General features: G+C 47.0%; 2 protein-coding genes across 2 annotated transcripts; both read left to right on the top strand.

Annotated features, from left to right (window-relative positions):
• Window positions 1-1,648: 1,648 nt before the first annotated feature.
• On the top strand, window positions 1,649-3,650 carry LTB4R2 (leukotriene B4 receptor 2). Its single transcript, XM_043980481.1, is given in 4 exon segments — window positions 1,649-1,818; window positions 1,820-2,009; window positions 2,011-2,054; window positions 2,570-3,650. Coding segments are annotated over 4 exon segments (1,485 nt in total).
• A 6,536-nt stretch (window positions 3,651-10,186) lies between these two features.
• Window positions 10,187-12,317, top strand: LTB4R (leukotriene B4 receptor). The gene is given in 3 exon segments (XM_043980967.1): window positions 10,187-10,243; window positions 10,990-12,053; window positions 12,055-12,317. Coding segments are annotated over 2 exon segments (1,161 nt in total). The 5' UTR covers window positions 10,187-10,243; window positions 10,990-10,998; the 3' UTR covers window positions 12,161-12,317.
• Window positions 12,318-13,479: the final 1,162 nt, after the last annotated feature.

Below are 13,479 nucleotides of genomic sequence, written 5' to 3'. Positions count from 1 at the left end.
TTTTAGGAAAGTCAAAATGCCAAGGCTCCTGATTTCTGTAATATCAGCCTGTCTACAAGAGTACTTACAATCTGCTAAGGCTGTTGTGGATACAGAGAAAGGCAAAACCAGTCCCTGACTTCAGGGAGCTCACATTCTAATGGGAGAGACAATATGCAAACAATTATGTACAAACAATACATGCATAGGATAGATTGGAGGTAATCTCAGAGGGAAAAACTTGGGAAAGCTAGGTGGCCCAGTGGATAGAGCACAGGACCTGAATTCAGGAAGATTTCCTGAATTCAAATCTGGCCACAGACACTTACTAGCAGTGTGACTCTGGGCAAGTAACTTCACTTTGCTTCAGTTTTCTCATCTTTAAAATGATCTGGAAAAGGAAATGGTAAACCACTCCAGTATCTTTGCCATGAAAAGTCAGACATGACATAACAACAGAGAGAAAACACTTGGGGGTGAGGGTGAGGGTTGGGGTATGGGGAGGGTGGAATTGAGAGAGGAGGAGAGAAAAATTTTCTTGGAGGAGGGATTTGAACTGAGTCTTGAAGCTGGTGAAGCCAGGAGGTTAAAAAAAAAATGGAGATCACACCAGGCATAAGTAATTCTCCCTAAAATCTGTTCCTCAGGATCTGAGCTTACTCCCTTTTACTTCCAAACTTTCTCATGTCAATGTGTACTTGGATTAGGCATCAGGAGACCTGGATTCAAATCCTAGCTACTCTGTTTACCACCTTGGCCAACTCACTTCACTTTTTCAGGGCCTTGTTTCCTCATTTAGAACATGAGGGTGTTGTGCTAGTTAAATCTTATGACCCGAGGGGCGGCTAGGTGGTGAAGTGGATAAAGCACCGGCCCTGGATTCAGGAGTACCTGAGTTCAAATCCGGCCTCAGACACTTGACACTTACTAGCTGTGTGACCCTGGGCAAGTCACTTAACCCCCATTGCCCTGCAAAAACAAACAAACAAAAAAACCCCAACAAAATAAATCTTATGACCCAAGAGAGGCGTAGGAATCCTCTCTGTCCCTTTCTCTAAGATACTACATAGGCCCTTGATAAATGTTGAGTTGAATATCTAATCCCAAATTTTCTCACATAAATGCCAAACTAGACTGCTCTCTGTCTCTTCCATTTGCTCACTGTCCCATTCTAGGTATGTCTTCCCCCTCCTGTCTACTTTATCTGAATCCTATCCATTCTTCAAAGTCTAATTCAAGTACCACCTTCTTTCCCATCCTAAAATAAAATCTCTCTCCATTGGTAAAACACTTGATCTCAGTGATGACACAAGAATTAAGTCGGGTATGTCTTGTTTCACAAAATAGATTTGTAGCTCTGTGAGGCCAGGTACCATGTTTTATATATCCTTTTAAAATATCTTCCACGGACTGTAAAACAAAGGTTTGTACATGGTAGGCACTTAGTAAGTGTTGGTTGAATTGAACTGAATTGGTTGATTTTACAAGAGCCTGATCCAGAGAATTGAAGATTAGGAGACAGGTCACAGTCTGGGAATTGGAGAACAATGGCATGGGAAAACAGGGAGGCTGAGATTAGGAGGCCGAAGTAGGAGAATGGATTTGGATTCCCTTTTCTGTCTTGCTTCCCTCCCCTCCCCACACAGAAAGGAGATGTAAAAACTAAGGAATGCACAGAGGTATGGATGGGGGCGGGGAGGGAAGTGGAGGCAGAAGCCAGGGCATTTAAGGGGGAGAGCTGGAGAGGACAAGCAATGAGACACTCTATTCACACATCCCTGACCAAAGAACTTTATCAGCACCCCCTCAGTTTATCCTGTTTCCTGGGGGAGGCGGAGCCCTTTTTCACGCCTAGACTCGCCGAAGTTCAGGGTAGGGAGGGGCAGCAGGATAGGCTCAGGGACGAGCTCCACCCGTGCTTCCAGAACTTCCCACCTGTCTCAGCCCCAACCCTGGAGAACCCGACAGGCCTAGTACCTGACTGGCCACCTGAGCAGTCCCCCTTGGTCACCTTTCGCTTTTTTTTTTCCTGGGGTCACCTAGTTTCGCCCTCCCAGCATTGCTCTCTCCGCCGGGTGAGTCTTCCAGCTCGCTCCCTTTTTCACAGCATAACCTCCCCACTTTCACCCGCGGAGGGGGCTTGGATTAAGGGGGAGAGACTGAGCAGAGGAGGGGGGAAAGGGTCAAATCTCCTGTGATCCGGCACTCGAGTTGGGGTTCTGGGAAGCACAGGACGATTGGGTTCTAAGAAGAGAGCACGAGTTTCTTGGGCTGGGAGGGTGCCAAGGCTTGGGCGGTGGGGTGGAAGGTAGATCACCTGGGTTCTAGGAAAGGGAACGAGAATGAGAAGTGGGAAGCCGCTGGAGACTGTGGGCAGGGCTGGTCCGAAGGACTAAAGTTATAGAAGGGGATCCGAGAGTGGAAGACCTCTGAGTTCCAAGGGAGAAGTGTCCCAAGGGTGGGCAAAGGTAGTATCGTGGCAAGAAGAACGAGAGACAGCAGGGGAGATGTTTGGCCCCAATCCTGGCACTCCTGATCTCTTCCATACAGTCCCCATTTTTTCCACTCTCCCTTCCCCCCCTCCTCCCAGGATGACGCTGTTCTGCCTCCGGCCCCCGGGCAATGAGACTCTCCTGAGCTCCCCAGCCTCGCGGGCCACGGGCACCGTGTTCTTGCTGCTGGCCGCTCTGCTGGGGCTGCCCGGCAACGGCTTCGTGGTGTGGAGTCTGGCGGGCTGGAAGCCAGCGCGGGGAAGGCCCCTGGCGGCCACCCTGGTGCTGCATCTGGCCCTGGCCGACGGCGCGGTCCTTCTGCTCACCCCACTCTTCGTGGCTTTTCTGACGGGCCAGGCTTGGCCCCTGGGCCCCACGGGCTGCAAAGCCGTGTACTACGTGTGCGCAGTCAGTATGTACGCCAGTGTCATGCTCACCGCCCTGCTCAGCCTGCAGCGCTGCCTGGCCGTCACCCGTCCCTTCCTGGCTCCTACCCTGCGCAGCCCGGCGCTTGCCCGACGCCTGTTGCTTGGCGTCTGGGTAGCTGCACTGCTCCTGGCGCTGCCCGCAGCCACCTACCGACACCTGTGGGGGGGCAGCGTGTGCCAGCTGTGCCACTCTTCACCTGCCGAGGCCGCGGCCCACCTGGCCCTGGAAACCCTGACGGCTTTCGTGCTACCTTTCGGGTTGGTAGTGGGCTGCTACGGAGTGACTCTGGCCCGGCTGCGGAGCGGGCGCTGGGGGGCCGGGAGGCAGGGCGTGCGCGCAGGCCGTCTGGTGAGCGCCATCGTGCTGGCTTTCGGCTTGCTCTGGGCTCCCTACCACGCTGTCAACCTGCTGCAAGCAGCGGCCGCCTTGGCACCTTCTGATGGCTCCCTGGCGCGGCTCGGAGGGGCAGGCCAGGCGGCCAGGGCCGGAGCCACAGCTTTGGCTTTCTTCAGCTCCAGCGTCAACCCCATTCTCTACGTCTTTGCTGCTGGGGACCTTTTGCCCCGGGCTGGACCCCGCTTCCTCACCCGAATCTTCGAGGGCTCCGGGGAGGCACGAGGGGGAGGTCGTTCCCACGAGGGAACCATGGAGCTACGAACTACTAGACGCCTGGGAGGGGCAGGGCAGGGACGAGGGAATGGGGACCCCGGGGGTGGGGTCGAGGGGACCAGTTCAGATTGTAAAGGCTGAAGTCAGATGCCTCCTTTCCCACTCTTTCTTCAACACCTCTTCTCCTGCCAGCTCCCTATCCATGTTTGAACACCTCTCCCCAGAATCCAGGGGTACTACCCCTCTACTCTTGTCTGAACTCCTTAACTGGCCCAGAGACTTGTGATAAGAGGATTACTCTGCAATTTTAAAGGTGGGGAACCACTGCAGGCCCACTGAACTCAGGAAGCAGGATTTGCTGTGTATGTGTTTTTACGATGTGCCCAGTTGTGCTGACCAACAGTGCCAGATGTTTATATTGTAAATATAATGGATAGCCATTCATACAACCTTATGCATGTCATTTGAATGTTCTTTCCAACCAACATAAAAATGCTAGTATATTTTAAAGTTCTCCCTTCTTTTCCTCCACGCTGTCAGGCTAGGGCTGGGCTTATTTTAATTTGGGGAATTCCCTCATAAGAGCTGGGGACTAGACAGCCCCCTAGGGAGCAACACAAGGAGGTACAAGATTATAGAAATTCTTTTTAGTACCAGAAAATTCTTCCTTCCAAGGTGGCACATAGGGTATTCTTTGCATTCATTTTTTTTTTCAAATGAAGAACCACCCTTTCTCCCTCCCACTGTGCCTTGCTTCTACCATCAAGCAAACAAGAAGAACAAAATTCCCTATTACATAGGTATTTTGATGGATTACCCAAATTCAGGTTGATCCATCACAATGATCCCCAAATGCTTCTTGCCACAAAAACTCCTCCCTTTAAGGCCAATATTTGCCTAATGAACTAAATTCAACATTTATTTAGGGCTACTATGTTCAAGACCCTGCATTGTGTCTTCTCCCTATTCAATCCATCCTCTTCTCAGCTTTCAAACTGATTTTCCTAAGTACAGGTCTGACCATGCCTCCTGTTGATGCTCTATTGTGGATCATAATCTCAGAAGAATCAAAATCATAAGTAACCCAAAAGTCAATGGAAAGAACAGAATTTGTATTAACAGGTTGCAACATATTACCAGCAATGATTTTTGTTGGAGAATGGTAGGGAAGACATCTAAAAGTTCTATACATTGGAAAGGAAGTATCCTGGTCATATCAGAGAGAGAGAGAGAGAGAGAGAGACCAAGTGTTATACTAGTCCCCTAAGATATTAAAAGAATCTGGGAAGGCCTTCAACATGGTGAATCCCTAACAGGAGATTTCTAGGAAAACATGAACAAGGCTCACACAGGATGGAAAGTTTGTGAGCTCTGTGGGTAAAGGGATGAAGTTGTGGATCTATAAAAGGAAGTGAAGTTGTCACAAAGAAGACTGAGAATATTGGGGTCATGTCATGGGAATGCAGTTTTTTTTAAGCCTTGTTTAGGGTATGCAAATATCTTTGTTCTGGCTCAGACAAAAGACTCTAGTTTTGTCTCCTCAATAGGTACCCTCCCCTTTCCCCAGACCCTCAGCAAATATCTATGTGCCTTACATTCAACAAGCCTGGAACCAAGAGACAAGAGGTCATGCCGTTGAAACAGGGATGTGAGCAGGGCAGACTGGGATGGAAGGAGAAGGTTTAAGAAAAGAGAACAGATGGTACACGGGAAGGAGCAAAGGATGAAATGGCCCTCATGTTTCCACCAAACAAGGTTTCCGGTCAGGTTAAAGAGGGCAAGTTCTGCTTCCTCCCCTGTTATTTTCCTTCCTTTTCCTTTGGATCTCCTAACTACTCTTTCTCACTTGTCATCAACAGATCTCCTATATTTAGGGCTCCCAAATTTGTGGAAACCAAGTGCCATTCTACTTGGGATCTAACCAAATTACTGGGTTCAATGGAGGGCACTTTGAATAAGTATATATAATTTTACTTAAGTATTAATTATAAATTTGCTTAATAAATTTGTTCCACCTAGCTTGGTTGGGAAATTTTAAGGCCATATAAACTCAAGTCCCACCGAACTAGAGGAACAGACAAGGAACATACATGGTAAAAAGTAAAACACCTAATTGGGGCTAAAAAAATTAGTAGAAGAATAGCTTTAAAGTAAAACCAGCATCAGTGGTATAGTAGTGAGCAGAGCCACCTTCCAAGCAGTTGACATGGGTTCTTTTCCTGTTGGTGCAATTGAAATTTGGGGCACTAGGTGGCGCAGTAGATAAGCATGCCAGGCTAGGAGTCTGAAAGACTCTTCTTCCTGAGTTCAAATGTGACCTCAGATTCTTACTAGCTGTGGGACCCTGGGCAAGTCACTTAACCCTATTTATCTCAGTTCCTCATCTGTAAAGGGAGTTGGAGAAGGAAATGGCAAACCACTCCAGTATCTTGTCAAGAAAACCCCAAACATAGGGTAATAAAAAGTCGGATATGGCTGAAATGACTGAACAACAACAAAACAAACCAATCAACAAGCATTTATTAAGCTTTTTCTATGTTCCAGGAGGATTAGCTACTTGGCACAGTGGATAGAGTACTAGGCCTAGAGCTAGGAAGACTTATTTCCTGAGTTCAAATCTGGCCTTACATACTAGCTGTGTGACTCTGGGCAAGTCATTTAAACCTGTTTGACTCCATTTCCTCATCTGTAAAATGGAGAAGGAAATGGCAAACCACTCCAGAATCTCTTAAAAAAAAACCCAAATGGAGTAAAAAAATGACAACTTCCTGATGTTCTAGGAACTGTGTGCTAAGAGATGGGTCCTGGGGGCAGCTAGGTGGTGCAGTGGATAAAGCAGTGGCCCTGGATTCAGGAGGACCTGAGTTCAAATCTGAACTCAGACACTTGACACTTTCTAGCTATGTGACTCTGGGCAAGTCACTTAACCCTCATTTGCTCCAGAAAAAAAAGAAAGAAAGAAAGAAAGAGAGAAAGAAAGAAAGAAAGAAAGAAAGAAAGAAAGAAAGAAAGAAAGAGAAAGAAAAAAAAGAGCTGGGTCCTGTGATAGTTAGTAAAAGATTAGGGCCTCATTCTCAAGAAATAGGGAGGAAAGCAATCTCTTTCAGGCCACATGCTGTGGTGTAGGGAAGACACAGGACCATCTTTGGCACAATCAAACCAAAGGTTAGGTGTATCCATTCAGGCACTATAGAGATCCCTTAGTATATTTCTTTCAATTTGCTTTTAGAAGCGTGGATTTCTGCTATCCATCCCCACTCTGGCACTTCATGGCTTCTTGACCTGACTGTGTTCCTCCCATAGCTTCCCTTTATTCTTTGAGTTTCTGTCTCCTGAAGAAATTATCCTGTGCTGCAGACACAGAGTGTAGCAGGAATTGAAGTCTTAGAATCTTCAATTGGGCCCATCCTTGAGTCATGGAGTCTTGTGGAAAATGTAGTCTTTTCCCTTGGATCTACCTAGGATGAGTTATACCTGTGAACTTGTCAGGATAAAGGGTGGAGGGAAAAGGAAAGAAGAGAGAAATTTGTTGTCTATGCACATGTCTATCCACATAACCAGAAATTATATCCACACATACATACATACATATTCACACACATATGTATATAAATATATACATATACATATACATATACTCTATCATCCTCTCTCCCACCTCAACCTCTGTGACTACTCTTTGGTTAAAGTTTGGAAAAAAAAAAAGAAAAAAAAAGGGGGCAGCTAGGTGGTGTAGTGACTAGAGCACTGGCCCTGGAGTCAGGAGTACCTGAGTTCAAATTCAGCCTCAGACACTTAACACTTACTAGCTGTGTGACCCTGGGCAAGTCCCTTAACCCCAATTGCCCCGCAAAAAAACAAAATTTGGAAAAGGGAAAGGAGGAAACCCAAACTACTATGGCATGCTATAGCTATTAACATGTCATTAAAAAACAAAACAAAACAAAACATGATGCAGGAATTGTTCAGAGGCTTAGGCTGGGATATATGTTCTGTGGATTATTATTTTTGTTTTGGCAGGGCAGTGAGGGTTAAGTGACTTGCCCAGGGTCACACAGCTAGTTAAATGTCAAGTGTCTGAGGTTGGATTTGAACTCAGATCCTCCTGAATCCAAGGCAAGTGCTTTATCCACTGCACCACCTAGCTGCCCCTGGGATATGTGTTCTAAAACACTGAGAGATGAAAGGAAGTAGAATATGCTGGGTCTAGTCCTTTTTGCTGAGGAGGGAAGAAGAATCAAAGGGAAGGTCTGGGAGATGCCATTTTAGACAAAGTAGATCATCTTTTACCTTGCCTTTTACCTAGCCTTTAACTACTGAATGGGTGTTGCCTCAGACAAACCGAGACCTGGGAAAGACCTTAGCTTGAAAAGACCAAAGTTTCCCACCACATATGGGACCATTGCCAGTCATCCTGACGTATGTCTTGCCACCGGATGCCATGACTCTGGAGGAGAGAGTGAGGCTGATGACTTTGCACAGCACTACCTCGCTCAAATCAAATTCACTCGAAAGTCAAGACATCACCCTGCTAATGTCATCGGTCTTCTTCAAGATCGAAGGACAAATAACAATAACAATCCATGTGACAGTCACTTTGTTTCTGTGCATCTTTTTTTCCTCACTGTAAAATGAGAGGTTTGGACCAAATGATCTGTAAAATCCTTTCCAGCTCTTAATCCTATAATCCTATGAAAACTATATTCTCTTTATTGACTGGCTTCTTTAGAAGTTATTTGGTTCTTGGTGAGATGGTTACTGCCCCAGCCCAGACAGATGGGGCTCAACTGTTCCTCAAGATCTCTGAGAGATTTTATACACTTCCACTCTCACATTCCACATCTCATATTGTTTCGAAAATTTCACATTGGACCCCAGTCCTTGTGGTTTTAGCCAAAAGCCTTTCCTCATACCTTCTGCCTGACTGTTATTTGGTCATTCTACCCCTGACTCCTCCATTAATACAATACATGGTGGGAAGGGAGGAATTACCCAGTAATCATCTTTACTTCCTGCATCTTTTTCGGAGAATGCAACAAGAGGAAGTGAACTGCTGAAACTCTAACAGGAAGGCTCACAGCGAGATGAAATAAAGTCCTCTTACATAGAATACCCTCAGTGACAAAGGGACAACTGCACTGGGAAGCTCTCCAAATAAAGGAAACTCCCCCTCATTCTGATGGTCACCCTATCTTTTTGTTTTTGGTGAGGCAATTGGAGTTAAGTGACTTACCTAGGGTCACACAGCTAGTAAGTGTTAAGTGTCTGAGGCCAGATTTGAACTCAGGTCCTCCTGATTCCAGGGCTGGTGCTTTATCCACTGAACCACCTACCTGCCCCCGGTCACCCTATCTTGAGGCAAAGATATGGACAAGGTGGCATTTGGTGGTATGTCTCACCCAGGATCCTCTTTGGGATACTTTCCATCTTTCCATCCTCGTAATAACAATAACATTTAGATAGGGCTTTAAGGTTAGCAAAGTACTTGATAAATATCTCAAATTACCTACAGACACACAGCTAAGAATTATCAGAGCAAGGACTTGAACCTAGATCTTCTGAAATAAATTCCAGTACTTTTTCTGTTATGCTAAGTTGTACCTCTTAGTTAAGCCCCTAAATGTCTAGATTTAGAATTTTGGCTGAGAATCCACAGGAGCATCCACATCAGCATTAAGGGCAAGTGACAGGGACTGGGGAGAGCAGTTGGGCATTCTGATCCAAACCCAGGAAAATAGATTGGGGCTCGTTTCCACTTGGGGAATGTGGACTGGCTTTCTTTAAGATGAATCTTGGTTTGTTTTGGTCTGGGAGCCTCCTTCCACCTTAATTGTAAACCAGAATGGATCCAAATCCTGGGATTGCCTTAGAATCAACAAACCCCTTGGACCTTGTAACCTAATGGAGTAGAGAGGGGAAAGGTTCTGGGTTTTCTCAGCCTTGTCCTTGGCTTACTTGTTTTTGTTTTTTTGTTTTTTGGCGGGGTAATGGGGGCTAAGTGACTTGCCCAGGGTCACACAGCTAGTAAGTGTCTGAGGCTGGGTTTGAACTCAGGTCCTCCTGAATCCAAGGCTGGTGCCTTATCCACTGTACCACCTAGCTGCCCCTGGCTTACTTGTTGGAAATTTTAAATGATGGATTGAACCAGGTCATCTCTAATACTCCTTCTAGCTTGAATCTTATGCTGCTGTGATGTTATGGGGATGAGTCAAAATGGAGATCGGAAAGGAAGGATGGAAAACACTTATAATGGGAAAGGGAAAGGGAGATGAAAATTAGCTCTCCAGGTGACGCATATTAGTCATACCTTAATAAAAAAAAATCAAATCCTTATAAAATTGTAAGGAAGCCACACTCCCCCTACTTGAGTCACCTCATTACTACTTTCCAGGCACCAACCCTAGATGTGCTCAGACATGCTCCTTAGAGTTGAACCTCTACCTCTCCTCCCCTTTACCTATTTCTCATTTCCCATCACATCTAGCTTCACCCTTCCTGACCTCCCTTTCCTTCTCACTTGCCTCTTTGGAGCACAAGGAGATATATTTTTTTTTTTTTTGCTTGGAGGTAGGAAATAACATTAAGCACCACCCCTAAGAAAGGTTCTCTTATCTTCCTCCTGCCCCCTCCCCCTTCTCTCCCCCTGCTGCCCCAACACTTCCTTCCCCACTGACTGACAAGACAGTAGCACCCAAACCCCGAGCCAGCCAGGCCTCCAACCTCTGGAGAAGAAGGTAAGTGTCCAAGATGGGCTGTAGGAAACAAAGTCTAGTACCTAAATGAGAGAAAAGACTTAAAATTGGAAATATCTGGACTCACTCAGGGCCCCCACCTTCTCACACTGGTAGCATCTCAGATATCCAAGGGAAGAATTAGAGGAAAGGGGTGTAGGAGAAAAGGGAAAATGGAGCAAGACAATGAGAGTTGGGGGTGATGGGGTAGTATGGTGTGAGAATTGGACAGTCAGCTGTAAGGGTATAGTAAGGCATCCTTGCAGGAGAGAGGTGTGAGAAGGTACAGGGGAATGGGGGAACTGCTTACAGGACAGGGCTAGGGAAGAGGAAACTCCATTTTATTCTGAGACTCGGCCTCCTTCTGAAGGGAGGAAGGATTATAGGGGTGTGGAAATGCAACCACTACAAATTTAGCAATTTGGCTTTGTGGGCAGAAAGCCCCATGGCCCAGTTATGAAATTGGTCCATCTTTCTCCTAAGGTAGCTAAAGTGTGGGGTGGGGATGGGTGGAGCAGGGTAGAACAGCCCCTGTAAAGCAGGCTTGGAAAATCCTGCTACTAGAACATAGTGGAATTTCAGAGATGCTCCTTCATGGTCTAGGAGACTTCCCAAAGTGTCAGGTACTGAGCACTTGGCTCATCGTCCTTATGGGGTAGATGCACCTCAGACAAAGGTGAAGGCTGGCAGGGAGTTCTCCCTTTGTCTTATGCCTAGTCCTTCCTATCTTTCCTGAACTCATCATCCAGGTTCTCCCAATGGCTGCCAACGTCACGGCCAATGCTGCACCAAATGCGACCAACTCCACAGCCAGTGCTGCACCAAATGCATCTACCTTCATGTTTATCTGGTCTCTGTCCGTCATACTGCTCTCACTGGCCCTGGTGTTGGGACTTCCTGGAAACATCTTTGTGGTATGGAGTATCCTGGCCCAAATGCGACACCGTTCTGTCACTGCCCTTCTGGTCCTGAACCTGGCAGTGGCTGATCTGGCTGTGCTCCTTACTGCGCCTTTCTTCCTCCACTTATTGGCCAGTGGTACCTGGTCCTTTGGTCTGGCTGGCTGCCGCCTCTGCCACTACATCTGTGGAGTCAGCATGTATGCCAGCATCCTACTCATCACAGCCATGAGCCTCGATCGCTCCCTGGCTGTGGCTCGCCCTTTCTTTTCTCAGAAATTTCGAACCAAGTCAGCTGCCTGGCGAGTCTTGGCGGGCATCTGGGTGGTTTCTGCCTTCTTGGCAGTGCCTGTGATCGTGTACCGGCAAGTGACTACTAATGAACGAGGCAGAGTGATGTGTGATACAGAATACTCTACCCTTGGTCACGTGGCCTTCCACTTGCTGTTCGAGTCTATCACAGGCTTTGTGCTGCCCTTCATGGTAATCGTGGGCAGCTACTCAGACATTGGGCGGCGTCTGCAGGCCACTAGATTCCGCCGGAGCCGCCGAACTGGACGCCTGGTGGTGTTGATCATTTTGACCTTTACTGCCTTCTGGCTGCCCTACCATGCTGTGAACCTGGGAGAGGCTGCCAGGGCCCTTCGTGGGTATAACATAGGGGAGGGGTCAGCAGGGCAGCGTCTGAAGTTGGCTCGAAAAGTTCTGATTACCCTAGCCTTCCTGAGTAGCAGCCTGAACCCTATCCTTTATGCCTGTGCTGGTGGTGGGCTACTCCGCTCAGCGGGTGTAGGCTTTGTAGCCAAACTGCTTGAGGGCACTGGCTCAGAGATTTCCAGCACCCGGAGGGGCACCCAGGTTCAAACACCCTGTACCAACCCCAACACTCCTCTGGAACCTGGCCCAAGAGAGAACCACATTCTCTTCACCAGTTCCACTGATTGAACTACTGATGAAGCCTGGGGTGAGGGGTTTTGGGGGGGGTCCACACTGGGATCAGCTCCCACATTCCCAGGGGTGACTGAAGCAAAATGCTGTCTCATTCCAGCTCAGTCATTTTCCCCAGGGGACATGGAGTAAGAGGAAGCTCTCAGTTTGGACTGACAGTCTGTTAATAGAGGAGATAAATTGATATGGGGGTGGGGGTGGGGCAGCAGAAGAGGAGATGGAAAAAGCTAAAGGACAGAAGGAACCACATTCTGATCTGTCTCCTCATGCAGTTTTTAAAATTAAAAAAACTAAAGCCTAAACCATGTCTATTCATGAGGAATGCTCCCTGGAGTGGTGACAGGGACAACCAAGATTTTCCCAGCGAACCTTTTGCAGTGGACTGCTGAGGCCATGGGTAGAGAAGAGAAAAGATGGACCACTCTGGGGTTCTGAAGGAGGTACCTGATGACCACCTTCCTGTATTTGAGGAGGACTCACTTTTATGGCAAAAGAATGAGGGAAACTAGGCATCCTAGTTAAGGCAGACTTAAGTTCACATCTCCACCTATACATACCTAGACACATATACATGCTTATACTCACATCCATGTACCATTGTTTCAAGCTGGGAGACCCATGTGTAGCAGCCTGCCAATTCCAAATCACTCATAAGAAAATCAAGAAAGATGTTATTATCATTGGAGATACACACATATACAGACACACACATTTATTTTACCCCCAACTCTCTCTGGAAGTCCTGTCTACCTGGAACAAAGAGGGCATATTTATGACCTCCATCTAGAGTGGTACCCATAGTGACTATCAGTAATTGTTAAGATTTCCTGCTGATAATCACTTTCGTCCCCCACAGGAGGTAGAGTGATTAAATAACAAATCAGCTTTCAAAGCTGCCTTTCATATCTAGTTTGAGCTCATTTCTGGTCTTAAATGACTGTTGATTCCCTAGGGATGACCAGTGACCTCAGAGTCCCCTCACTCAAACCCTATGCTTGTAGATTCAGAATGGAAGTCTGACGGTGTGCCTTTCTCAAAATCTTTGTCCTGGGCACTAGTAGGTCTGAGAGCAAAATTTGTCTTTGGTATTGGTAGGAAAATAGAAGGGAAACATCTTCCATTGAGCCCAAATGTCTGGAGTCACTGGGGAACACATAACCACAAAGGGACCTTTCCAGGTACCCTGAACCAAGATAGTGAATGAGGCAAGTTGGAATGGGTAAAATTGGAATGGCCGTTCCCAGGAACTGAGAACTGCCTCTCTCCCCCTACTCCTAACTCCATCATCTGCCTTTGGGAAGGAATCACCATTTGTTCAGAAACAGAATGATGAATGTGATGATGTCAGAAAGCAGCAATCATCACCAGTTAGTCTAGATGAAGCAGTGTTGC

This window comes from Dromiciops gliroides, chromosome 2, assembly GCF_019393635.1.
Source record: "Dromiciops gliroides isolate mDroGli1 chromosome 2, mDroGli1.pri, whole genome shotgun sequence".
In the NCBI taxonomy this organism is placed as follows: Eukaryota; Metazoa; Chordata; class Mammalia; order Microbiotheria; family Microbiotheriidae; genus Dromiciops; species Dromiciops gliroides.
This window is presented reverse-complemented; position numbering and strand designations above follow the sequence as displayed.